The 27612-nt window shown below is 32.9% G+C and overlaps 1 protein-coding gene across 2 annotated transcripts in view; it reads left to right on the forward strand.

Moving 5' to 3' along the window:
* LOC119072845 (heterogeneous nuclear ribonucleoprotein L) overlaps window positions 1–27612 on the forward strand; it is a 217161-nt gene that overhangs the window by 170028 nt on the left and 19521 nt on the right. For both annotated transcript variants that reach the window (XM_037178157.1, XM_037178158.1), the window contains exon 6: window positions 12950–13021. In XM_037178157.1, coding sequence (XP_037034052.1) covers window positions 12950–13021 — 72 coding nt within the window. The remainder of the gene's footprint in view (window positions 1–12949; window positions 13022–27612) is intronic.

Here is a 27612-nt window from a genome sequence, read left to right on the forward strand (position 1 = left end):
TGCTATACGTGTGTGTTAGTTTACCCGCGGTTACGTGCTTCAAATTTATAATGCAAGCTGATTTTGTAGTCGGTTAAACACCACCTACCAAAGCATTATTGTGGTTACGACGATTATCAAAGACAACAAACACATCAGATGATGGTAATGTACCGACGTACAAATATAAATTACCGCAAATAACAACAATGTACCGTCACGTTGTCAATAAATTCAAAAATGAAGGAATAGTAAAGTACGAAATTCAATTATATGAAACACATCCCCGTATCAAATGTTTAGTTGATTAAAAATCGTTACACGAACTTCAATATCGCATGCCTTTCAATCAGTTGATTTGTTGGTAAGGTGCGGGTACTGTTAAAAATATGTATGCGGCATTGATTAAGAGAGACGAAAAGTGTGACTAGAATACAGTATCCGTTTTATCCAATTTGCTTGTTTGATTGCTGGATGAGTGACAACCGTATCGTTATCTATTGCAAAAAATCATAATCTCTGACATATTTTCCTGTCCAGTTGAGTGACGACGTGACGAACGTATGATCTTTCATGAGTTGCTCCAAAACATTATTTACAGAGGGCCACTTAAAGAGGCAGAATTTTTTCGTTTGGTTTGTGATGGGAAATAAAAATTAAACAGGTGGTGCTCTGTCACCTACATAACTCTTTCACAATGTTCTATTCTAAAGGGAATATTTACAAAAAAAAACTCCAGACTCAACTCTCAGAAATCGATTTGTATTGTGCTGCTACTTTCAATGAATAATTTTGTAAGGCTTGAAAGTCTCGAGTATTAATCGTTATGTGGCATCTACACCACATCAGAATGTACTGAATACCGAAAATATTTTCTATTCATCTCACTATCACAAAATCATTTCCCGCGAACTAAAACACCGTCGTGAATTTTTCAATAACCACACTGCCGTGCATTTTTTCCCCTGCTGTCTCGTATTTATGCTCTGCATATCAGAAGCCGTTATTGTAAACGAAATAAATTTCAATTATTTTTGACATTTTATGATGGGACTGTATTTGCATGATTTAAAAATAAATTGCATATTTGCGAGAACTCGAAAATAGAATTCGAATAAAAAATTTACACCACACTACGACTTGCCTACCGTGTTGCATCATAAATGTTTAAAAAAAAAAAAAACAAATCAAGAAAATTAACAGAATTCTAGAGCACAACAATAGACCTGAATGCCGAGAGATTAAAATAGATTTTAATTAATTGTCATTTTCATAAATGAAACCCGCAATGGTAAATCAGTAAAAACGTGTAAGTTGGATGTGATTTTGTGTATGCTCGTGTACTAATTGAAGGAACAGAAATATTTATGCACGTCACTCTTCTCTTGTCTTTTCTCTGTTGGCGAGGAATCGTTCATTGAGAATGTTTTCTACTTTTCCCGAATTTTGAATAAAATCAGAATATCTTTCCTTTAAATCAATACGTTCCAAAATTCCTGGAGTGGTATTCCGGCCGTAATTTTCTACTTTGTATTATACGTCCGTCTGCTTCGCGAAATACGTCGTTGAAATAATCCAATGTTAACAGAAATACCAAATCAAATGCCAGCGTATGCCTGATTTTAGGACTCCGGGACCGAATAAGTAGATTTTCAATCACCCCAATCGCTACGCGAAAAGAATTTGGAAGACCGGTTGGAAAAACTATGTAGAATCGAGAGAATGGGGAGAATGACTGTTATTGAGGAGTCTAGAAACGGCTAGTCATCTTTTATTAACAAACAACAACACCAACAATAAACGGTATGCACTGAATATATAGCTTATAGGGTCTGTTGCAGGGCCTACTTTTTAGAAACTTTTAGAGAAAATCAAGAAACTTTGAAAAATTCAAGAAACTTCGAGAAATTCAAGAAACTTCGAGAAATATTTCTTGAATTTCTCAAAGTTTCTTGATTTTCTCGAATTCGAGAAATTTCAAGAAATTCCAGAAAATTCAAAAAATTCGAGAAACTTCGAGAAATTCAAGAAATTTCAAGAAACTAATTTCTCGAGTTTCTTGAAGTTTCTCGAATTTCTCGAATTCGAGAAATTTTAAGAAATTCCAGAAAATTCGAGAAATTCAAGAAATTAGTTTCCAAAATGTAGGCCCTGGTCTGTTGTATAGCAAAATGTATGAAGAAACAAACGAAGTAAAAGATTTTGTATCATTCTTTTGAAAATTTGATAGATCAAATGAAGTAACAGATCGATTAACTAGAACATGATACACCTGTCCTGTTGTTTCTCATAGATTAAATATCAAAGTGCCTATGTCTATTCTCTTTCTTTATCAACTATTCATACAGTAGTTCAAAAGCCATTTCGAAAATCAATGTAAATCCGGCTGTTCCACTTAATTATCACTCATCCTTATATCATAGCGTACATGTCGTCTAAATGTCTGTGTAACAACAAAATATTTGAATTTCAAAATCATCGCAGACATTACACTATAATTACTTAACGAACAGGTACAAAACTTTCGAAAGCTGAAAGCTTTAAAGGAAACGCTCAGTCGTTACGTACAGCCAGTTACGCCGATGAGGGTAATTACAATTCTCGTTATGCGGTTATCTTTCGCGTTTTGTACAGATTCGGTTTTTACTTTTGGGCGTACAGGGAAAAGAAGCCAAATCACTGAATTTCGGTGTGTAGTATAATGCTCGTCATTCCGAATGGAGGAAGAACACCGACAGGCAGATATTTTCTAATACTAATCGAAATGTGTAGCTTATCTACATCAATTTATGTATGGATAATGAAAATTGTTTACCTTTCCGACGGTAAATACCATCGTATAGAGACATAAGCACGTATAAGATTATTATTGGAATGTTTGCTGTATTTCGTTTCATTGAATTTCACACCGAACTTTGGGTGGGAATTCGAGTAGAAAACGGTGTCAGCCTACAAAATCGGAGCCATTAAAGTGTTTCTGATTTAATTTGGAATTAAAGTTTGAATCGAAGTTTGTATGCTTAAGCGTTGAACATTCTTCATGAAATATCTGGTTCGTATATATTGGTTAACCCGATGTGCGTGCATGGAATTCAATTTGTCGTTGAAATTGAAATCTCGGTAAAATCTATTTGCGATGGAAAAAATTGATGTGTTAGTGACGGTGTGCAGGTGTAACTGTTGTCCGTTTTTTATTGTATCTTTTATAATCTGCTAAAGACATGGTTCGGTTATTATGAACTTTCAAGATATATGTTAGATGCAATGAAGTAAAAGATTTTTTACGTCACAGGCACAGAAAATACTCATTTTATCCCTTCTTCTGAAACTTCAAAAGTCTTTGTTGTGAAAAAATGGGTAACTTGTGGCCAGAGCGTAGCAACAACACCCTCAAAATGCAACTTTTCTTCGCTTGTTTAACGAATAACTATTGTATCAAACTTTTGGCGATATTCTTAACAAAAGTAGTAATAGATTTACCAAATATATGGCAATCCACGCGGCTTCTAAAAGATTGAGTCAAGTTTATTTATTTAACTAAGAATCTAGTCCTTCTTTCCTGCTTTTCATAATATTCTTCATTGATTCCAAATAACTTTTCGTATCAGCCTGTTGTAGATGTATTTACTTTAATAAGAACAGATCATTAGATAGGGGTTATTCAAAAATTACGCAAGTTCTTCGAAAATTCCTCCATATATGGAATGGCACACACTGGGGGACGAAAGGGTCAGAAATTCGTAATTTATCTAGTGCCCAATTTGTGAAGAGCCCCATATCGACTGATCAAAGAAGAAAGGCCTCATTAAATGTAATGTTTTGTTATTCAACAATATACCCTGCAGGCTCGTTTTCCCAATAACAAAATGCGAAAATAATGGAACATTGAACGAGTCTATAAAGTGCATAAAACGAACATCAAATAAATTTTACAATTTTACATAAAGCATGAATAGGGAGAAACAGAACAACAAGAAATGATTTGGTCTTTTTTAGTAAACAATGGCTCTCAAATATATTTCGATTGCGAGTTTTTTCGAATGGATTTTTTAATGCATTCACTGTTTTGTTGGCATCACAACACGTATTGTACACTTATCCGAAAGTTACTAGTTGTTGAATGCATTTTTACGAGCCAAAAGACACTTTTCTCTTTGAAAGCTGTAAAAGAGGCATTAACATACCATATGTGAACAAATGCATCACATTCTCACTTATATAATCTGGTAAATGTAAAGCTCCTAGTTGTTATTACATTTTGTTTTGTTATGAAAACATATTTGCTGAGTACATTGGGTTTTCCATTTGGAAAAAAGATACATCAGTGACAAGAATTTTGAGTAATATATGGGAGAGATTGAGAAGGTTTTTTTTATTTAGTGTCAGGTTTAGATTCAATTAGTTGATGAAATTCTTGCAACCCCGTACCTATTCAATTTGAGTTTTTTTTTAACTATTCGTTCAACGAAAAGCGGGTATGTACACAGTTGTAAAAGAAATGTCACACGACTTTTGTGGCAGTCCTTATGAAAATAAATAAATAATTTTGTTAATCAACTTACTCTACAAACTTTATTTGTATCTACCAGCACTGGCATTACTTTATCGCGAATTCAGTACTACAGTACATTTCCATTAATAATTTCCAGAGAAAAGGCAAAAAGCTTTTCAGATGAATCCAGCTGCTTAACGTAAAGTTTTCCAAGAATTAAAGAAAATATATTTAAAGTTTTGTTTCAAATTTCTATCATTCAGTTAGCGTTTTTCTTTTATTCGCATGAATTATTCAAGCAAAACTTCACGTTCATCCTCTACTCTCTACGGACAGGCAAAGAATTTTTTTTTTACTTTACTACAATAGGCAACATAAAACGAAAATTGTATTGTCTATGTGTACTGGTGTGAAATTTGTTTCCAAATTAAACAAATAACTTATCAACGGAACAAAATCTTACACCCGCACCACCACCACTCCCACCTCACACCACTGTACCACAATGAATAATTTATTTGTCAAAATGATTCTCAATGCAATTGCTCGATAATTTGTTGATTTTCGTTAATTGTGTAGGGAACTACGTTCAATTAACATCAAAACGGATTTGGCTTCGTTCATATTTTACGACAATCTTAACTAGAGCATTGTTTCATGTTTTTTTTGTGATGTATCAGATATCAGGACCCAAATATTATGATACAATAAATGGAGAATTGTTTTTCGATAAGGTCCGTCATCGGGAACTGACAGGACAGTTTTCCGAAAATAAATGGAAAATTTTATCCCAAAAATTCATAGAAAAAATTCAAAGAAACTCACCTTTTATGCTTTCCATTGTATTCGAGCATTGTCTCTTTAGGTCGCCAAGGCATATTTGAACACTGAACACTTTTTACTCGATGCAAAAAAAAGTTTTTTTTTTTGTTTTGTCGCGACAAAAACACAGAAAATATTTCGACATAATTGTGGCACATCCGCTATTATAAATACTAGAATGAATGTTTGCTGTGTTCACTTTGGCGGTAAAATATCTTCATTCAAAAAGTGTCGTTGAAATTTTCTGTGAATTTTTGTGATAAAATTTTCCATACATTTTCGGGAAACTGTCCTGTCATTTACCTACTTATACTGAAAAAAATTCATTTTTAATTGATATTACTCCAAAGTGAATCAGAAGAAGATACTCGACAGAATATGGGTTAACCCAATTTTTCGTGACGTTCACGTATCCACCTATAATGAGTCTCTTCATCGTCGGAAAACTAATTAATAATTTACTGTAGTCCTGAGATTACGCGATACACTTGGCACGGTGTTTGATCAAAATTCGCCAAGTGAAAATTTAATTATTTTTGGTCCTCTTATAAATTTGCCTTTATTGCTGACGTTTGCCATTATCGTACGGATTTAGCATTAACGTTTGTGTTTGGGATTTAAGCGTTCAAAAAATCTGGCGTTCTCTAATGTCATCGCTTGAACGACCCAGAAGCATCTGGATAATATTGGAAAATGGGAAAAGTTTTTAAAAAATTCTCACAGCGTTCGACCGAACCTGAATGCTCATAATTTGGTGAACATCTCGTTGTGGTTGCCCCACATTTCCTCAATAGAAGGTGGGGCTAATTTTTGAGAAAATAGACTTCGATGAAAATATTTCATTTATATCGCCACCAACCGACTTAGAAAAGTCGGGCCGGTCCCTTAGTTCGTTAAAAGCCATTGTCTATAAAACAAACCAATAAAATGTTTTATTGAAAGCACGAAAGAATGAAATGCGAGTCAAACAAAAAATAACCGCAAAGGGAAGGTCTCTTCACATAATTCAGTTAATAGGTACTCTTTGCAAGAATTCCATGTACCTATTCCTTTAATAAAATATGAATTTACTCGTAATAAAAACGAAAATTATCAAAAAGTGAAAAACAAAACATAAAAAAAAACTTTTCCTTTGATAGAAAGAAACATATTGTGCTTGAAGTGCTATGGGCATCATCACGATGACATCAATCACGTTTTACTTTTCACAGACATTTTTCCTTCAAGGAAAGTTAACGATTTGTACGTAACATTCAAAGGAACTCCCGGGGATTAGTGTGTGTTTGTGTGTGGGTTGTAGTCAACACATGTCTCTGTTGCAAACATTGTATGAACAGCGAGCAAGAGCGAAAAAAAAAATGAATAATACAGAACCTAATCGTAATGGTTTCAGGTGAACTGTTTTACATAATTTATGGATGCACCGAGTAAGTGAAACAGCATCCCGTTAGCATACACACACTTTGTTTTGAAAGTTTTTATTTTTAATGTGCATCGTTCACCCGGTGTCATCAGCTTTTATGGAAAGAATAAAAAAAGGTGCTGTCAACCTGAAAACTATTATGTTATATAAATGTGTACATGTCGCCATACACACTAAAAAAATCTGGTTCGCAATAAATTTGAGTTCATGCAGCTTGCATTAGTATGTTTCCATGGTCGCTGGGGATTTTATTATACCATGAACTGTGCCATTTGAATTTTAAATACAAAAATTTCCAACTTTCTTTCTTTTTTTATTAATTATATAATAGTGGAACATGTTGGTGGAAACTTAGTTCTTTTTTTTAAAACCAGGTATATACGATCAAGGAAAGAAAATTCATTTTATTTTTGGAATTAATTTCCTTTAAAGAAACGGTTGGATGGTGCAGCTTGCAGTCATTTCTTAAAATTATTATCCTGTTGTTTTATTGCTCTGGTTTTATGAAGAGGAGAAACAAAATTAATTTAAAGGTTTTTAGTTACTACAGAAAGTACACACGAAAGCCATCAATTAAAGTTTACCGTCGAAATTAAAACCCATTTCAAATATCAAGAGACTATCATTCCACGTTGTCTATATGCATAAATCATAAACTCTATCTTCCCTACAACATATTTTCATTTCTATATTAAAATATCGATTCACCGATTTGAAAGCAGTATAACTTTACCGAATCAATGCTGTGTGTATTTATAAATAAATTATATTTTCCAGTATGGCATGTTATTCGGTAATTTTCAAGGATTAATCTAGTTTTGGAAAGAACAATTTTCAGATGTCTGTCTAAAGAGTTTCTCATATCCAAATTTAATTCTTATGCCAGTTTTCGTGCGTTCGAAATAAAATTACAACAAATTACCGTCTGATTAGTGACGGAATATATAGATAATGTTAACAAATATTGATTTTCAAAAAGTAATTTCGGAAAGTTTCAATTTATTTTGGAAAATGGCCTAGTTATTGATTGGTATAACATTGTAAAATATGCATAGGCTTCGGAGTTAATGGATAAAATAATTTTAATGTTTTTCTAACTGTGCGCTTAGGAACAGTTAGACCTTCCCAATTTAGATAAGCTATGAAGAAAGAAGGTGAAATGTGGAACTGGTGTTTGGAACAAAAATTATTTACTCCGGAACAAAGAATCCTTAATTTTGAATAATCAAGAATGCTTCTTGAAGGACTAGATTTCTGTTCAAACATGAAAAAGGTAATGCAAGATTTAGATGTTTATCATCAAAAATCTGAAATTTTGAAAGTTCACGCAAAAACTTCTGTTGGTATAAATTTCACGTATATACTCTACAGATGGTAAATAAAAAATTGCTGCTGATGTGAGTTCGAAAACGGTTTTCGAACTCACATATTTTTCCCTCATGATTCTAAATCCAGAAAAAACAAATTATTGGACGTCTGGATCAGGAGATACACCCGGTTATAAGTTAAATAAGAATTCCATTGGAGTGAGAGAGACAACAATATTTGTCTCGCTCACACTAGTTGAATTCCCATTTAACTTAAAATAGGTCTAGCTCCTGATCCGGACGTACCAGAATTTTTTTTTCGGTATTTATAATCAGGAGGGAAAAATACCCAAAGGTTTTCGAACTCGTAACTGCAACATACGGGGTGTCGAGTAGTATCACACGTTAATAGTTTTAGAGTTAGGGAATTTTCAGACCCTCACAATGTTCAGAAAATACTATGCTCCAACAGGTGTATCAAACGTAAATACGTAATGCCCATTTACGTACGTATTTCAACACCTCGCGGCAGTTGAACTTCTGAACATATCATCTGTGGTAAAAGCTAGTTCATCACTTATTTGCGTACGCTAAGCGGATACAATTTCGTAAAAATGAACGTACACACACTACCAAACTTTACGTATTTTCTGTTCATGATTTACGTAATATTGTTCGAAAATTTCCGACTATGCATAATTAGGTTGTCACTAACAGATTGCAGGTCGTTTTAATTTAGTTTCAGTCTGAACCATTTTATTTAATTTGGAAATGTAGGAGCGTTGTGCTTTCTTACGATTTACCGAAACAGAAGACTAAATTTTGTGCTGCTGTTTAAATGATACTTCAAATGTCTTAGAAAAGTCGTAAAAGTTGTATCTATAAAAACAGAAAATCATCAAATTCTACAACATTGATACAACTTTCTTTTTTTATGTTGATACGTCTAACGCTCTGACTAAATTTTATTAAAGTAATGTAAGTCCGTTCTCTTGACTTTATCAGATTACCATCTTGTATGATTGCACATTTCGCTAAAACGGTATTCGACACTCCTCGGATAAACATTAAATATTACTTAAAATACTATTCAAATTCCATCAAATTCTATCGTGATGTATTTTAAATGGGTTCAACTTTTTTACTTTATCGATCAGAATATAGAGCATAAAATTGTGTACATTTTTACACTGAGTGAGTTTAGGTTGTTTGAAGAAGTACAGAGAAGAAGAAAAAAAACAGAACGAAATGTTCAGCCCAAATTGATTCTCTCGTCACAAATCGCTGCTACACCTCTAATCTTTGCTAAATGCAAAATATATTTAAGCGATAAATTTTCCACCAGAAAAAAAAAGTGGAACGTGATTCTCGGCGAAAAAAAAAATATTTGTACACGAGATCTCTAATACACAAATTTTTTTCTTCTTCTTCCTTTCGTAATATTGATGATGCTCGGGCAATATAATACTGTCGTTATGGGAGTAATATAATCCAAGATAAATGTATATATCGTCTATAAAAGCTCTATTAAAGTGGCTTAAGAGTACTAAAAATATATTATACATAAATAACAAAAAGAACAACATGAATATGGTACAAGTTTTATGGTGATTTTTCATATTATACATATTTCATTCAATTTGCGTGGAATGCGAAAAAGAAACATTTTCTTAGAGCATAATTCGAATTCTGTGAGGGACACACTCCTCACATTCGTATGAAGGACATTTTGTGAAATTGATTTTTTTTTTTTCGTTTTGCTTTTATCGCGTAAAATGCAATTGACAAACTTTTTTTTCGTGAAATTCCCATCAAGTTGGAAAGATTTTAACTTTTTATTTTGATGAATAGAATGTATTTTCCAGAATTGTCGTTTTTAAATGGAAGAAAATTATAAACACTGAATGGAAATATAATATACAATTAGACGAAAACGGAAATGAAAAAGAAACCTCATACAATTTGAACAAAAAAAATGAAGAATCGTTTAATTATATTTCGTTAAAAAAACCCATGGAAACAACTTGTTTTCGCTTTCAATTTTTCCTACTTATTGTTTGGCATTACTTTTCAGACATCATTTTCTTGTTATGAATTAAGTAACTTCAATTACTCAGTCAAATATAAAAGACGTTGTCGTGAAACCTATATACAGCGAAAGAAAAACTTTATTCTAATAAATTTCACAAGTTCCACCTACATTCACTTATGTGTCTTAAACTTTGAACAACCTAACATGACGCACCAAATTCGTTTGAATCGTACTTCAAGGCCGATTATATTAAGAGGAATGTATGCTTAGCTGAAATTGTAGTCTACATTTGTGTGTTTCATATTTTATTTTCGATAATATCATTTCAACAGAATCCTTATTAAAAAAATGTACGACCTCAATAACGACAGCTGGTCAAACTGCTTCAATTAATATTTATTTTTTATTGAAAGCTAACACAACATCGTTGTTGCGGTCGTACTTTTTTGAAAATGGATTCCGGTGAAACGATATCTAAAATAATCTATAAAACAGTATTTAAAAAACGCCTGACTTTCACTTTATTTTCAAAAAGGATTTCACTGAAAATACAATTAAAAAAACGCACAAATGTAGGCTCTTCAGCGAAGCATCCATGTCTCTTAAGAGGCATCGATGCTTTGCTGAAAAGCATACATTTGGGCGTTATTTAAATGAGTCCACTGCGATCAAAAGTAGGTCTATTACAACTGTCAAAGTGACGTTTTAAACGTCAAACATTAGAAACTCTGTAAAACGGTCGGTAAATTCGTTAATTCTTTCTTATTTTTTAAAAAATCTAGTTAGTGAAAAACAATTTAAGAAAAATCAACGAAATTGCTGACTACTTAAAAGATTTCTTATTTTTGACGTTTAAAACGTCACTTTGACAGATGGACTAGACTTTTAATCCCAACGGACTCAAATACTGAATTTTAGTTTACTTTGGATGATGGCTTTCCACCCGAATCTTTTTTCAAAAATACAGGACGGCAATAACTACCACGAATGTATTAGCTTTCAAAATAAAATAGATTTGGTTATAGCAGTTCGACCAGCTCTGAGAACAATGATCAGTCTACGAAAATTTCGACAACAACCAAAACTAATTTTTATTAAAGGTAACACATTCGTGCCACGAAGTTCGTGGTCATTTTCAAAAAGGATTCTGATGAGAAGATATCATCAAAAATGAAATACGAGACAAACAAATGTAGGCTACAATTTTAGCTAAGCACCTCTTAAGTGGAATGTGTGGGTTAAAGAACAGTTCTTCAAAAGAACGGAAAAATTAATCGAAGCAGAACAAATATTCTGTTTGCTTACCTACGTAAAATTTTCATATTTAGAAAAATTAGGCGAAAATAAATGTCAAGGGTCATCCATAATGTCTTACCGTAGGAGGACCATTTGGCCCGGGCAAGTTTCATTTTTATTGTAAGATTTCGCAGATTTTTGAATGACAAGGGTCTGGAATCTGGATCTTGAAAGTATCAAACTTATCGTGACTTATTCAAACATTTTAAAATCAAATTTTGCATAGGATCTCAATTTTAGGAGTGTGAAACAGAACTCAATTTTATAAAATCGTTTACCAGTGCCAGTATCTGGCGCATTTCACATGTTATGTCATGTTCAAGCAAACTTTACATAAAATTCCCATTCTGATAGCGACTAGCTAAAACCAATGTAACCGAACTTTCACTATTCTTCGCCCTTAAGCACAGTTTCTCATGGCTTTGGGGTTATCCCTTTCAATAATTTCACTCTCACAACGGAACGTAACAGACTGTGATCCCTTTATCAAACAGAATTCGCAAATACGTGATATTTTACTTCGGTTTTATGTGTGTACTTTACGCTACAGTATTTTATTATAGGGAATTACATCAAATAAACCTAGGGGCTATATATATACACGCGATGAAAGCTCTCGCATTACAAAAGTTTTATTGTTAATACTAATATAATATTTATGCAAAGCTGTGCTGAAATTAGCAATGAATGCATGGAAATCCTTTTTTTTAAATGCTACACCATACAAAATTTACTTTGGAATTCTTATGTCGAGTCAGTTATGTTTGTCTCCGAAAATATTTCACAAATTGTAAGCAGCTCAGGGAATTGGTTACATTTTATAATGGAACTTTTCCAAAATGTTCAGCATTATAATCAAATTAAATTAAGATTCTTTTCAATTGTTGACTGAACTGGGCCAAACCATACACCGAAATATAGCAGCAAACAATGGATGGAAATGTGAATAAATTTAGCATCGTCCGAATAGCATACCAATGTAAATGTAATGTTATATAGTTTAAACAAAAAAGGATATCCGCATCACCACAACGGGTTGCATTTCACTGGCCATAAATATTGTATTAGCATAAAAGCTCTTCCGGATTTATCCGAAAAAATACAACGGAAAATTGTGGTTCTTGCTCTTTTGCTTGACTTTATTTATAAATTTTGCTTTTAGTGTGGCCTCCACTAATGTAGTTTAAACTTTAAAAGTGTACAAGGCCACCCGAAACGTTTAACCGAAAAATATGTATGATGGAATATGTATGGTAATGAAACTGTAGCAGCGGTTTCCGATAACAAAGCTTTTTTTGCTCCAAAAAATCTTACTGAAATGTGGTTTTAATAGAGTGGTAATTTTTCTCCCGTTTTTCATTGTGTAAATAGCGAATCTGAAAAAGAGAGCTTATTTATACATGAATACATATATACGGTTACATTGTTGCTCTATCCATTTATTATAATATCTACATGCATTATGTTCAAAATTGCGGTTTTTTAGCGTAGGTTTTAACTTCCATTGTTGTTGTTTTATGCCGTAATATTATGTAATTGATGGAAAGTTAATCAGGAACGTTATGAAATGAACAATTTTTTCTTCTCTCATTTTCCAGTGAAAGAAATCGGGAACGGACGATCACCACTACTGCAAGACCCTTTATATGGCAGTCGACCACAACCATACAGTAAGTCTTAAACAAAGAAATAATTTTGCTTAACTAAGTCATTTTAAGAGCAATGAACCCTTTGCAAATTTGTAGTCTACATTTGGGCGGAAAAATATTCGTTTTTTGATGATTTCTATGAACCAAAATATTTTTTTATAATAAAACCGTTAAAGCACGCAAAAATGTGTTATTTTTAAAGGAAAAAATGTTTTGTGAGTCGAAACTTATTAACACACTTGAAGAAACTTGTGCAGATTACATAAATTTACACAATCTCCAAAGGTTTCTCCAAGTGGGATAAGTTATGACCAACAAACCAATTTTTCCTTTAAAAGTAACACTTTTTTGCGTGCTTCAATGGTTTCCAAAAATTCAAAAAATTATTTTGTTCAGGGAAATCATCAAAAAACGAATATTTTTCCGCACAAATGTAGGCTACAAATTTGCAAAGGGTTCATCGCTCTTAACATTGTTCACACCATTCATGTTCCTCACATAAGGGCCTTTTTTCGAAAAAAAAACTTCTTGAAAATGAGGGAAAATTCGCGAAAATTTGTGTAAATTAGAGAAAATTAGAGAAAACTAAAATTCGTGAAAAACATCCAAGAAAATTCGAGAAAGTCTTTTCACGAATACAGGCCCTGCGTCACATCCATTTAATTTTTGATTTTTCCTTTCCTCCACAATAATTTTCATTTGGTTCGTTTTCCATTAATTGTATTAACTTCATCCATCCTTCAATCAATCTAATTCATGACGTTATTTAATTTATCACACTATCGCCTATAATTGGCCAATTATAGTACAGAAAAAAGGACTGCAATGACAAGAAATATGTCTCTTAATTAGAGTAACGGTACTTGAATAGATAATTCAACTTTATAATTGGATCAATGACTTCACTCCACTTTAATTACGCGATTACACTCCTTGTGTTATACGGTGTTTAAGTAGAGTGAGTTGGAAAATCAACTCGGGGTCTAGTCTGCTGTCATTGATATTACAAAAGAATCTGACAGCAGACCCCGAGATGGAACAATAGGTTGTCGTTTCGCTATCTCTCTCACTTAAACACTCTATAGTACACTCTCTTAAAATCTCATCTAAGTAAATTGTACAATCAGAGACTCCGTAGTCTTTTATTGTTGTGAGTTTTCGACCACCAACATGATTTTCTCGATATTTACAATATTTACCAGATAATGGTCGAAATCATCAAATTAAGAAAACATTAAATAGCTGATAACAGACACCATCGGAGTACGGAAAAGTTTCAGTTCACTTCTGTTGACAAGCAATTAATAACCAGGACGTATAACCTAATTTTGCAATTTTTGTTGTTGTTGAATTTTTCACTTGAAAACAACCTGTCGATCATTCCAATGAAACACGATAAAAAAAAACATTCTTCACCTGAACCACATGATGCATCAACTTGACTGTTGTCCTTCGCTCATTAAAATAGAAATATTGTCGCAAACGCTTGAAATTCTTCGCATTCTCAAATCTACCTACAGTTAATAGTCCCGCAACAAAATATATGCCACTTGGAGCGCTAATAAATCAAATTTGAAATTATTTTCATCATCCAAACTGATGGCTGTGTACATTATATTGTACGACGTGCCGGTCATTAAGAATTATTAACAGATTCGTTTCAGTTACAAACAAGAATTGTTGCGTCTAAATTTAATAACGAAATTTTGAATTATTTATAATGAAAGCAACGACATGATATAACCAGAAACGGAATTTGGAGAAAAACCGTTTCGTGAAAAGTGTTGCCCATAATAACATTTCGTGGACTAGGGAACGGGCCGCATTTGGTTTAGACGTAAAATCTGCATGAGCAGAACATTAATTATGGCGAACATTTTACGTAACTTTATTTATGATTAACACTAAAATGATGAACATCGCTAATGACTCAACTTTTTCTTTCAATTTTCTTTTAAATTTAATAAATTCTTTTTTATACAAAAGAAAAACATTTTTCCTTTGACGTCATGCCGCGAAATCATTTTTTTTTTGCTCATCTCCTGTGCATTGTATATGGAATATTTTACACAACAAAATGTTATATACGCGAAAAATGCCGTGAAACACATTTCGTTTCTAAGATATTTTGAACAATTTATTTTATGATGGGTGAAAATTCATTCTTTTATTGACACATTTTTGTTTAAAAAAAGAAGAAAAAAAAAATTCCGATAGAGAAGGCGAGTAAACAGGAGAAGAAACAGCTAAGAAAATCACTAAAAAGAAAATTTTGTTGCCAAGTTTATAAATGTGTCCATCAACCTGTAGATGACAAGAACTCTCATCCACTGATCATTCATCATCAATCATACGGTTTTACATTCTATCAGTGCGGTGAAATTTATTTAAACTTTCTTATTTACACAATTTTTTAATTAGTTAATTATAAATATCGCTGAGAGTTACACATCAAAATGTATGTGGAAAAGACAGGAACAGAACACTGCGCTACTTCTCCGTCGGTCTTATGGTATTAATTTTAGAATTTCGTTTAGAATATATATGTGCTGGTTGCAACATGCATGTTGTATATGCAATCAGATGCAATTTGTAAATTTATTGTAATTACTCGTCGTTACGGACATTATTTATAGACTAGGGGCTGAAACTAAATGTCAGCAAAATATTGTTGTCTTCATTAAGTTAAATTATTGTTAGATTAAAAGTAACTTTAATTACGGCAGTGACTAATTAACCCGCCAAGCACTTTCGTCACAAACGTAGATTTATTATAAATATTCTTGGGACGGTCTGCGCTTGTTGATAGCAATGAATTTTTTGAAAATGAAAGAAAATGAACCGAATGCCGTTTGGTGTGAATGTAATCGCTAAAGAGCTGGCGATACTTAAAAGTCATGTTATCCAAATGGGAAATGTAATTGAAGCAGAAACTGTAGCCTCGATGAGCTACAAGTGAGGTACAAAGGATTGTTGATTATTTAATCCTCAAAGTCGATTCAGAAGGAGCCCTATTAGCAATCGAATTTTACCCTGACCTGCCAGAAAAGAATAGAGTGATCCACCAGGAGTTCAAAATAACATTCAGTTGAATCCGATCTGATCCTTTATTAAAACAACTTTATTTCGATTGAAAGCTGATGCTAAATACCGACTAGTGTTTGAAGGTTAATCTATTACTTCATTAGTAATTTTTGTCCATAACGCTGGAAAGTCTAGCCGTTGTTAATAGGTTGACTTAATTATCATAAAATGAGACAATTCGACGTAGTTTTTATATTTACAGCTATTTTCCAAGCTTCAAATTAATTGCACTCATTCGGCATCGGCCGAGAGTAATTAAAATGTAAAATACACAAAGTCAATTACCGATTCATCCACGGATGTAAAATTCCCATTTTATGTTTCTTTAGTTGCCATATAAAAATGGTTCTTCGGGGTGGATGGCAGTCTAAATTAAACCATTCGGCGAATATTTCATTTGAGAGTCGTTGGAAATATTCGTACATTAATGAAGAGATAGCAAAAAGCAATAAATCAAAATGTACATTCGGGTACTAGTAACAGACCGAGCCATTAAAAAAGCTGTGTTAAAATCAACTTAATCAATTTTTGAAGAATACCCGCCACAATCAACAAGAAAATTAATTTCCTTTTCCCTAAGATATGCAGACAAAATTGGAAATAAAATTTTAATTTTAAATGAGAAGAATCTGTCGTTATCGTTAAGCTAAGCTGTTCCAGTAAAGTTGTACGTACGTTACGATAAATCAATTATTTTCACCGAACGTAACAATAAGCCACACATAAAATACCATTTCCACCCCCAACCAGTAGAGTATTGCCTCCACACGTTCGAACACCACCACCACCATGAAATGAAGGCTTTTCCATTCAATAAAAATTGACAATATTATTTCATCGGGTGTAAGGGCAATCCATTCATGGATTTTTATTAAAAATCAATGTGTACAACCCAAGGGAATTTCATTGAATTGTTCCATGTATAACGGGTACGGAAAGTAGAATGAACAACAACAACACGTAATCTATAGACTCGTCAATGTTGCCCGCATTTGAGCATGCAATAAAAGTATTTACGTTTTCCTTGTTCGAGGATTTTTTTTTGGTATTTTGTTGAAAATCGATTTGGAAACCCAAATATTTCACCTGTCTCATTGAACATGTTGATGAACATTGTACAAAATGTAAATGGAAATTGTTTTGCTGTTATCGTACGGTAAAATGGTTGCAAATTTATTTACAAATTTCCGGGCAATATTCTAATGTTGTTCAGCATTCCTTCATGACGATGAATTTCAAAAGAAAGAAAAAAAAGCAAGCAAGTAGCAGGAACACTACAATGGAGCTGGAGCTACTACAATGGTGGTAGAAAATTCCAATTATTATTCGTTTAATTTTCTCAACTTCAGACCATCACTATTTTACTGGGAAGCAGTTTTCTCTTCTTTACGAAAACGTTGAGGTATAGTTGTCAGCGGGTTTCTATTCAAAGTTAATTTTATTGTTGTCACATGCAGGTATGCAAGCTACTTTAAATGAAAATATTTTCTGTGTCTAGCTTTTGTATTGAAACCATTTCTTATGTGAGATGGACAGCTCTACGACACTATTTGCATTGCATTCGATACGGACAATTAACTACTCAAACAACTCCGTCTTTCTTACCTCAGGTTCGGTACAGATTAACTTTTTGGCCTTGGGTAATAAAATGTTAACAGTGTTATGTACGTGACAGTGTATATGTGTGAGACTATTGGCGATTTTCACGATCAACAGATGTCAGTGCTTTCTGTATGCAATTTGTACTTCTCGAGTGACGATATATTTTTCCGTTACCTGTCGTACCCTTTGTTGCAAAGCGATAATAACTCAGACTATTTGACTGATATTTGAAGTTGAAATTTTTACATTTTTAGCCTTAAATATCGGTAAAACTACCAAATACGAGCCCAGGCTGTGATAAGATCCATCTTTTGTCTATTTTTCTGTTCCTTCGAACGAACAAAAGAAAAGACGAGGTGTCTTCTTACAGTAGCAGAGACATATGCTATGTACCGCACTATCGCGTCCTTTCAGAAGAAAATTGAAATTATTTTCCAAGACAATATTGTTAGTTGACCTGTTTCAAACCTTACCCACTTCAACTTCCCGAACTCCAACAATATTGCAGAACATTCGTTACACAATAAATCCGTGCATTCATCTTCTACCGACAACAGAGATATAGATTCTGTACCGGCAACTGCATTCAATTGTATGTATAGTTGGATAACAATAAATTGTTGTGAAGCTAGTAAACGACCGAAAAAACGACTTAATATAGCAAAACTAAATGAAAACTCACTTTCAGCAAAAATGTCGGAAATGTCAAATTAAATGAAGCATACGACATTGTAATAAATTGCCACCATTAAAGTAAAACAACGAATGTGTATGTAGTAATGTCTCTGCAATTTTGGAGACACGAGATGAATGCGCATTTTGCGCAAAAAGACAAGAGTAAAATACTTTGTATTCTTTACGGTGTGTTTATGTGCTACAAAACATTTTAGCTTCGATCATAATTTTCATATAAACATCAACCTAAATACTTCAAAGTTTAATTTATTAACTTGTCAGCATGTGTGCGGTTTTTTTCTTTCGTGTGTAACAGTTGAAGTAGTACGAGTAATTTAAATTAGGTTCTCGGTTCTCTTCTTCGTTTTGTTTAATTTTATTTTTCTATTAGTTTCGCTATTAAGAAAGCACTTGACAGCATATAGACGATAACATAATCGTGAAGAGTGGCAGAGAAAAATTAAAAAGCTTTTTTTTATTGCGACAAGCCGGCGGAAACATGGCTTTCAATTTAGTTAAATTCAGAAAATTAAACAAAAGCGATTCAATTGACCTCAAAACGATATTTTTCCTATCAATAATTTTAGTTTAAAAATTCATTTATATCACTAAACGGAAGAGAATTAAAAATAAAATCGGTTAGCGTTTCCAAACGACGAAAAAAAAATTTATTAAATCGAATTATTGATCAATTCATTACGAACATAATTTTTGTGGCATATTCGTTCGATTGGTCCAATTGTGTTTATTAATAATTCGGATAAATAAAATTAAATTTTCGTTGACTTTTTTTTCATATTTCATTTCACATAAACCCACTTTTTGTAAGTGAAATTATTGACTGCATTCGATTATTCAATTAGTACAAGCGTGGCGGATTCGATACTACGGAAACAAGTGTCGAATGAAGTTGTATTTTGCGAATATTACGGTGATGATGTGGATGAATTCATTACAGCTTATAAACTAAAAACAAAACATTTTGAATTATATGACAAACTGAGCTTGTAATTCTTGAAACCACCGTAAAGATCAAGCTTATCGCCATACTTACATCTATTACTTCTTTTGTTTGCACTATCGCCTAGTCTTTGCTACAAAATCTTGTACTTCATTTGTTGTAACATAACATTTTGCTAAACATAAGAGAATGCTAGACCGAGGTCATTGCTTGTTGCCTAGCAAATTCATGTTTAAATTCCTGTATTCTGAAAAAAACACTCCAAATTTGGGTTTCCAGTGCTACTATTCAAAACTGTATCGATTGATTTTTCTCGCACTTATGCACACAAGACTCTGGAGTTTGACAGTACATTCATTTTACTATTATAAGACAACATTAACCATCTCGTCGATTATGTTTGGCATGCTTTCGATTACAAATTGCTAACCGTTTATGAAAGGTTACAGTCGAAGTTAATGGAGAAACGTTGCAAAATGCACGTTTCATACGACTCTTTGTAAAGGTTTAGTGCATAAGTCTCCAAGGGTTGGGCTTCTTGTCCGATATGTTAAATACTTCCAATTTACTACTTCAAACGGTTCTTTCGTACATAATTCAATACCTATCAGATATAATTGACCTTAAGAGTAATTACTGCAATCTCATATTAAATACAAAAACATCATAAAATTGCTTTTTGAGGTCTGTTCAATATTTATTTAAATATAAAGCGTTCAGACATCAGTATCACCTAGATCGTAATTAAGTTGTTTTTGTTTATTTGTTTCACTTTTTACATATTTTAACTGTCTATTAGTCATTATACACGCTGGAAATTACGATCTACTTGAGTGCTTATTAAAACATACGGTTTGCGTTTAGGTCAACGATCTAAATAAAATACAAACAATTTTTGCTTTAAATTTAGGAACGATACCGAATGATGAATTGGACATTTTATTTTTAACATAATTGTAGACATGAAATATTTTGCAATTTATTTATAATGCACTTTTTGACACTTTTATTGCTGGCATTAATTTTACTTTTGCATATAAAATGTCTATAAATAAAAACCGTTTTTTTTTTCGTCAACCATAATTTTCCATTCGCAGAGGTAACATTTTCCATGTCGAATTTATAAAAATAACATTAGTGACATTGACTCGATTCAAATACAGTCCGTACGTATATGCACCACACTGTGAAGGTGGTAGATTCATTGGATTTTATCAATATTGTCGACAAAAAATGGAAAAATAAATATTTCTGCTCAGAAGAGACAAGTAGATAATTCATCTGTTATCGGAAACGACAAAGAAAATAAACGGAAAGCTCTTGAATATTACGTGGTCCTTTATAGCAAAATACGTATTAAAAGAAAGGGTGTAAAAGATTTCGCATCATTGTCAATTGCTATCTCAAAAGAAGTAATAGACCTGACTGCTGATGTGATTGAAGTGTCATCTGTGGACATATGCTTTCACAGGACGTTTCATTGAACGTTTCAGTTGAGTTTCGGCGCGAATTGCCACAAATGGTATAACTTTGAATGCTTGCCGCTTTCCCACACAAATTAAGTGTTTTCATCATTGCAGAACAAAGGAGTTGCTTCTTATACAAATGTTCTTACGATTAAGACTAGTAACACACTTACTCTCTCACTCTCTAAATAATGGAATAGCAGCAACAACTAAAAACTTAGACATTTAAAATGATTCAAGTGGTAACACTTGCAATAATCTTTACAATCAAACACAGTTCAGGCTGTCACATCCAGGTCAAAAAACCGAACTTGCATAGTTACTGGAAATGTTCGCGACAAGAATAATTGACGTAAGCGCCCCGAGCATCATGGAGGAGAAATATATTCAGAAGACAATTCTCACAGAATCTTATCACAACAAAATCTCTAAATCTATTACTTCATTTATGAATAAGTATATTCTCGTGTTTGATACAAAATCTATCACTTCATCATTTTTTATCATAAATTTCGCTATATCAGAGACCACTAGCCAGAGCTCAACGCTTATTTTTCGACTTCGTTGACAGTAGCAGATGATGCGGATTCCTCTTCAATATACACGTTATTCACTTGACTGTAAGTCATGGGTTTTACAAAAGAAAGTACACCGTGCATAACACGTTCACTATGATTAAAAATGTATGGAAATGTGATTAGAAAACGTTAAATGTAACAATTTCCTGCTCCTTGTTAACACGATAACTTGAGTAAATCACAACGGATTTTCAAAAAACCTTTTTTTATTCGATGAAGTATGGAAATCCTTAGGTCACGTTCGAAAATGGGTGGCATCGGTTCAACCATCTGGGAGAAGTCCTCGAAAGAAGTCTTTCCGGTCTTTGTTAACACAACAACTAGAGGAATTCTCAACCGATTTAAAAAAAAATGTTTGGTGGAGAATGGAATTAATTCCTGAGGTTAGGTAGGTGTGACTTTGCCTTGTGAACAAAACCGAATAAATAGAACAAAAATTAATGAGTGTGAAGTTTGTGCCAGAGCGAAGCGAGGGCCGCAAATCACACGAGTTTAAGTTTCATTAGTGTATAGACAACGGTTCGAAGATTTTCAATGAAACTAACCAGAATTAAATCTTCAATGAGAGAATTAATAGACCGTTCTAGTAGTTTTTCTTCTAAATATGTTTTTGTGAGTAATTTGTGAGAAGCCTATTGTACTCTTGGTTAACACGATAACTGGAGTTCTCCAAAATAGCCTATTCTACTCTTTGTTAACACGATCTGGAGTCTTGTTATTTGATTTTGCCTTGTAAACAAAACCGAATAAACAGAACCAAAATTAAAGAGTGTGAAGTTTGCGGCCAGAGCGAAGTGAGGGCCGCAATTCAGACGGGTTTAAATTTTATTGTAAACATACGTAATTTTTTACAAAATTACTTTTCATTGAAATAAATCAATAAATCATTGTCAATAAAAATACTATTGAAAAGCTCAGATAAACAGTCAAGGGGTCTGACCCACCCAAGAGGTGGGACCTAGTGAGCTTGGACTTGTAGAGGAAAATGAAACCCGTTATTTGCAGTTCTACATCCAAAACTGGAATAAATTTATTTCCTTGATGCACACCGTATTTATAGGCGGTTTAACAGTCGATTGATTTCAATGTAATAGCAATTACGATCACCACAAACTGATTCCATAAGGTCTGATCCTTAGATTAGATTTTATTGTACAAGGAAAAACGAATCATTCGAAAGCACATTTGAATGTTACGCCGTTCGATGTCCTTAATCAACTTTTCACATTTTCATTAAATATGTTTTTTTATAGGAGTGTTTGTGATGTGTCCCCATTCTGCCATTATTCGAAATGTTTTCATTAAACAAAATAACTTTGTGGCAAAAATATACTTGATATTTCGCACAAAAAGAAAACTAATTTTCTCTACGATAAATATACAGAAAATATTATTTATTTGATCGAAATGATACGATTAAATACGATTAACGAATATCACCGTCACAATCAATCAAAAAAGTCGTAAAAATTATTTTAAAATCATCAAACTTGTGTGGCAAACACATAACTTATTTAGTCAATAAATGAGTCTATCGAAATAATTTTCATTTTAACGCGATAATCAAATTAAAACAAAATCATCGCAAGAACAAATAAATACGCAGAGAGAAGTGTACACTAACATTGCAAAATAAAATTGCCTCTTCATTGCCCGTTTAATGGGTATTTCATTAGTCATGTTTGAACCATTTTCGAATTTATCTGTGCAGGGTGATTGGTAACAGTTTTCGCTGGCTGTATTTCATTTGCGTGCATTTTGCCAGCGAAAACATTTGTGCACCCGGTTCAAAATTGTAATGCTGTGAAATAAAATCGACAAGGTGATGATAATCGAGAAACTATGAAATTAGCAGCAATGTATTTTTCATGGCATATCAGTCTTTGATGTGGTATCGAAGATATTTCTTCGCTTGTAGCTCACTCACTGCATGAGTACATACTTGCTACAATATTTTCGAACATTAAAGCATGGAAATTCGTAATTAATTGTTTCCATATGTTGCGATATGTAACCATCTTAAAATGCTTTAAAGAAAATCAATTTTCTTTTAGTTTTCTTTAATCTCGTTTGAGTAGCCAAAAAAATAAAAAGAGACCGGCAGACAAAGCCACAAGACATTCTACAAAGTTCAACATCTAACAATTATAAATTTCTGTTATATCTTTAAATAACATTTTCAGCCTGAACGTAAAGTTCAAGTGTACATTACCCATAAATGTTTTATTATTATTTCGGTTATGGTTATGGGGTTTTTGTTGGATGTTGTGCGGTATTGCTTGTTTTTTCTTCCTTTCTCGTCTTTCATTCTGTTGCTCTTATAAACGGCATACAGCTGAATAATAATAATAATTGCACACACAAATTAGAAAATGTTCCATTAAGATGGCATAACGAATCGTGTTCATTACATGGAAATGATTATGAAATGTTTTTGGTGTAGCGAATTTTAAATAGTGACGATTGACGGCATGTGCGACGGCACTGCCAAATACAACGTACATTTCAGCGTTTTGTTTATTTTGATTCAAAATTTGTTTTCCACTTTAGATATCGCTCGAATGTTTTCGTTCAATTATAATTGGAATATGTGGTGTTTTGATGTAAATACATAATTCAAACCTGATAGTTTATTGACAGCTAATTTGCTTGAGATGTTATGTTTCGGTATGTAAATTAAAACCGTCTCAACAAGGAGATTACATTTGGATATGTTTACTACCTAAATAGAATAATATTCAACCAAATGTACCACACTGTCGTAACAGGGTAACAAGGGATTTGGTATCGCTATCGAAACCATGTCATTAAATCTGTTAAATATTTTGTTGAAAATATCACCTGCTGTTTGATTAACAAATCTTTTACTTCATAAGTTCAACCATTCAATGTTGACAGTCGTAGGTGAAGATGATTAGCTTGTTCTAACAAATACGTCCATCAATTGAAATTAGTTTAGCGAAGTGACTAATCGCAAGCCAACTAATACTAATACACAAAAGATTAATCCTTCGTTTGGGTTCTGTTTTTTAATAATATTCCCCGTTTAACAGTCATTCACCTTTGTCAGATCCATCCTTTTTGTAACTGAAATGCAATACAATTTCATAAACAAACGAACGGTAACGGTAAATTACTTTTCTCTGTTAGTTAATGAAAGTACGTTTCGCTACGTGAGTAACGATGTAGTGAGCAAAGTAAATTTAATAAATTTTTAATTATTATTTGGAATTGAGAAGTCTGCTTAATTGGATAGTTCGGTGCTCGAAGTTGAGGGGATAATTTAAATTATGGTAGAAGAAAGCAATTCGAATTTTTTCTTTCTGGAAAATTCATTAGGAGTTGGTGTGCATCGGATTTGCATTAATCTCATAACACATAAAATTTAAAATTCATGAGAAGCTTTTAATATAAAAAAGGATTTTATATTACGAATAACTAAAGCGAGAGAAGCATAATGAGTATTTGCAAGCGTATACACATGGAAAATTGGAACATTCTATCGTTTCGTTCATTCCAAGAATAGAAAAAAAACACACAAAAATTGACTAAGATTCTTTTATCAAATTCTTAGAAATACTAAGTACAACCTCGTTATAAGAATTGAATGTTAACAACGATGTTTACAAGATTTACTAGAAATTTTTGTTGGGGGAATACTCAGAATATTTTTGTTGGAAAAATTGAATGAAATGTGGGGTCTTCAGCAGTTGTATACTTTCTTTGATTTGTCACGGAACCAAATGTTCTCCAATTCAATTAATTATGATTAGGTTAGGTGTCTTAAAATCCATCGTGTTAGAATTTTTCGACTATAGTAGCAACCTGAACAACCTGTTTTTTATTTTGATAAAAATCTTTTACTTCATTTGATGCAACATATTTTTTGCTACTTGTAAGAATGTGTGAGGCAGAGCTCATTGGTTATTTTTAACGTCGTTATCGATTACAGTTTATGTAGCCATACAGGCTGAAAAGTTCGAATTAGATTGTTACTTTGTTCGTTAAATATCCCCAGCTCCCAAACAATAGTATATGGGTAACTCCAGGGTTAGTTGCGTTCCAAATTTCGTCATTTCTGAGGAATAAAGTGTGCTGTGTTGGCTATGTTTTTCGGTAACAAATCAGTCTATAAATTTGCTAATACTCAGGAGACCCAGTCCTTTCATGCCAACAAAAATTGGAATTTTTAGCGTGCGAAGTGTGACTTGTGTGATCGAATAGGTCGGCGGTTAGTTGCGTTACACGTTTGTGACTTTTCGAAATATTTTCACCAAAAAAAAATGATTTCGGTAAACTCTTTTTTCCCTGAAAGCCATGGTCAAGACGCGCAGTTGCCCAATTTGTGGGAGATGTGACTATAACAGTGATAATTTTCGGTGCTCATTAATAGCCAGAAATATTTTTTTTCGAAATTAAGTTCCAAACAAAACATTTTTATATTTTATTTCGATGCCGAATGTTATTCGAAGTATTTTTGAACTATATTATGCATGGAAATTTTGCATAATTAATTTTTAATTCAGTAAAGTATCGTGAAAAATTAAGAAAATAAGCAAAGTCAGAAACCTTCTTCAACATGCGTGCAGCGCGCCATCTTTTTATTCAGTCGAAATTGCGAAAATTTACATATAAAACAATTGGGATATTTAGCAAAGATGTAAACAAGATGTCCTTCTTCATTTGGCAAATGACCCTTCTCCATCGGGTTGTACATGCTATGAACACAAAACCAGCTTTATAAATAAACTAAAACTTTTTTGTTATAGTCTAGAATAATTTTTTGCTCATAATAATGTTCTTATTCGAAATAAAATCGTTGTTTGGAACTCAAATTGTGGTTGTTGCCCCACAGAAAATGTTGCTTTGACTCAAAAAACGTTTATAATAATTTGTCGAGACTCGACGAGTCAAAATTCGAAGATGACAATTATCACCACTGAGAAGCTGATTTCACCTACTTCACTCACCCAACTAACCTGATCGAGACAAAGTTATTTTTCTCGTGTAGTCATATGCTGTAGCTTTCGAATGACACCGATCTTCACATCGAAGCAGAATGAACCAAAAAATTTCTAAAAATTTAATTTCGTGTCATTTGGTGCAATTGTGGAATTATAGCGTTCGGATCTACAGGTAAACAAGTTTACAGAAATCATTTGAGATTTATTGAGAATATCTCATAATGTCGAATACATACAAACGCTTTTTGGTCATATCTCCCCGAGACGTTATGCCAATGACCTTATATTGGTGTTAAATTACGCGTCTTGTCAATAGCTTTCAGCAAAAAAAAAGTTTAGTGAAATCGGTTCAGGTTTCGTGAAATAAACTAGAATTTTCAAAAATTTGCTAAAAACAAGCATACACTTTTATGGTGGTATCTCCCTGAGGTTTTTGGCCACTGACCCAATATGTGGCATAAACGACGCGTCTGCTTTCAAGGATTTTTTTTTTTTTACTAAAATCGGTTTTCATTTGGTGAAAATATCTCGAAAAGTCTCAAATTAGCTGGAGTTACCCATATCTGTTAGTAAATTTGATGATTTGCCAGGTGATATCTGAGAGACGAGACTCGCCGTTACTTATTAGTTGATGTTTTTGTTGATATTCTATTGTTCCTTGTTCCTAGTCCATTGTGGACTACTTAAATTCATGTCACTCAATCACAATGTTCAAAAGATTTATTTTGTAGCGATAAGTAGACCAGACACATAAACCTCTTTAATGTCCAGTCAACAGATTAAAAACAGGAACGATGTTTTCAACGATACCGTAATGTTAAGTTAATGTAATTTGAGCCACCTTGAATGAATCCTATTATTTTATGTGCCATAACAGTTACAGAGGTATTACAAAACGACGGTTATGATATATAAGATTCTAACGATCCATTAAACAAAGAGTTCTCTGAAATTCCTTTAACTCAAGCGGTATGCCAGATTGCACCTCATATTTTCTAAACAAAAATCTAATCCATTTTCTTCAATTATTACATGATGATGATGATGACAATGAGTGCGACTGAAAGTGGAAAATGAAAATTTTGCCTTGCTAATCATTTTGGCAAGCAAACATTTTATACTGGTATTATGGTGCTGCAAATAAACGTACATATTACGGTCCATCCAAAATGGGATAGATAAAGTAATTATGGGGAACTAGACATTCTTGAAATAAATTCTTCGTTTAATATTATTTTGGTTATTTTATCGAAATATCGTGCCCTGGTGTCTTGGTGTCGGT

The sequence above is a fragment of the Bradysia coprophila genome (genome assembly GCF_014529535.1).
Source record: "Bradysia coprophila strain Holo2 chromosome IV unlocalized genomic scaffold, BU_Bcop_v1 contig_84, whole genome shotgun sequence".
Lineage (NCBI taxonomy): Eukaryota > Metazoa > Arthropoda > Insecta > Diptera > Sciaridae > Bradysia > Bradysia coprophila.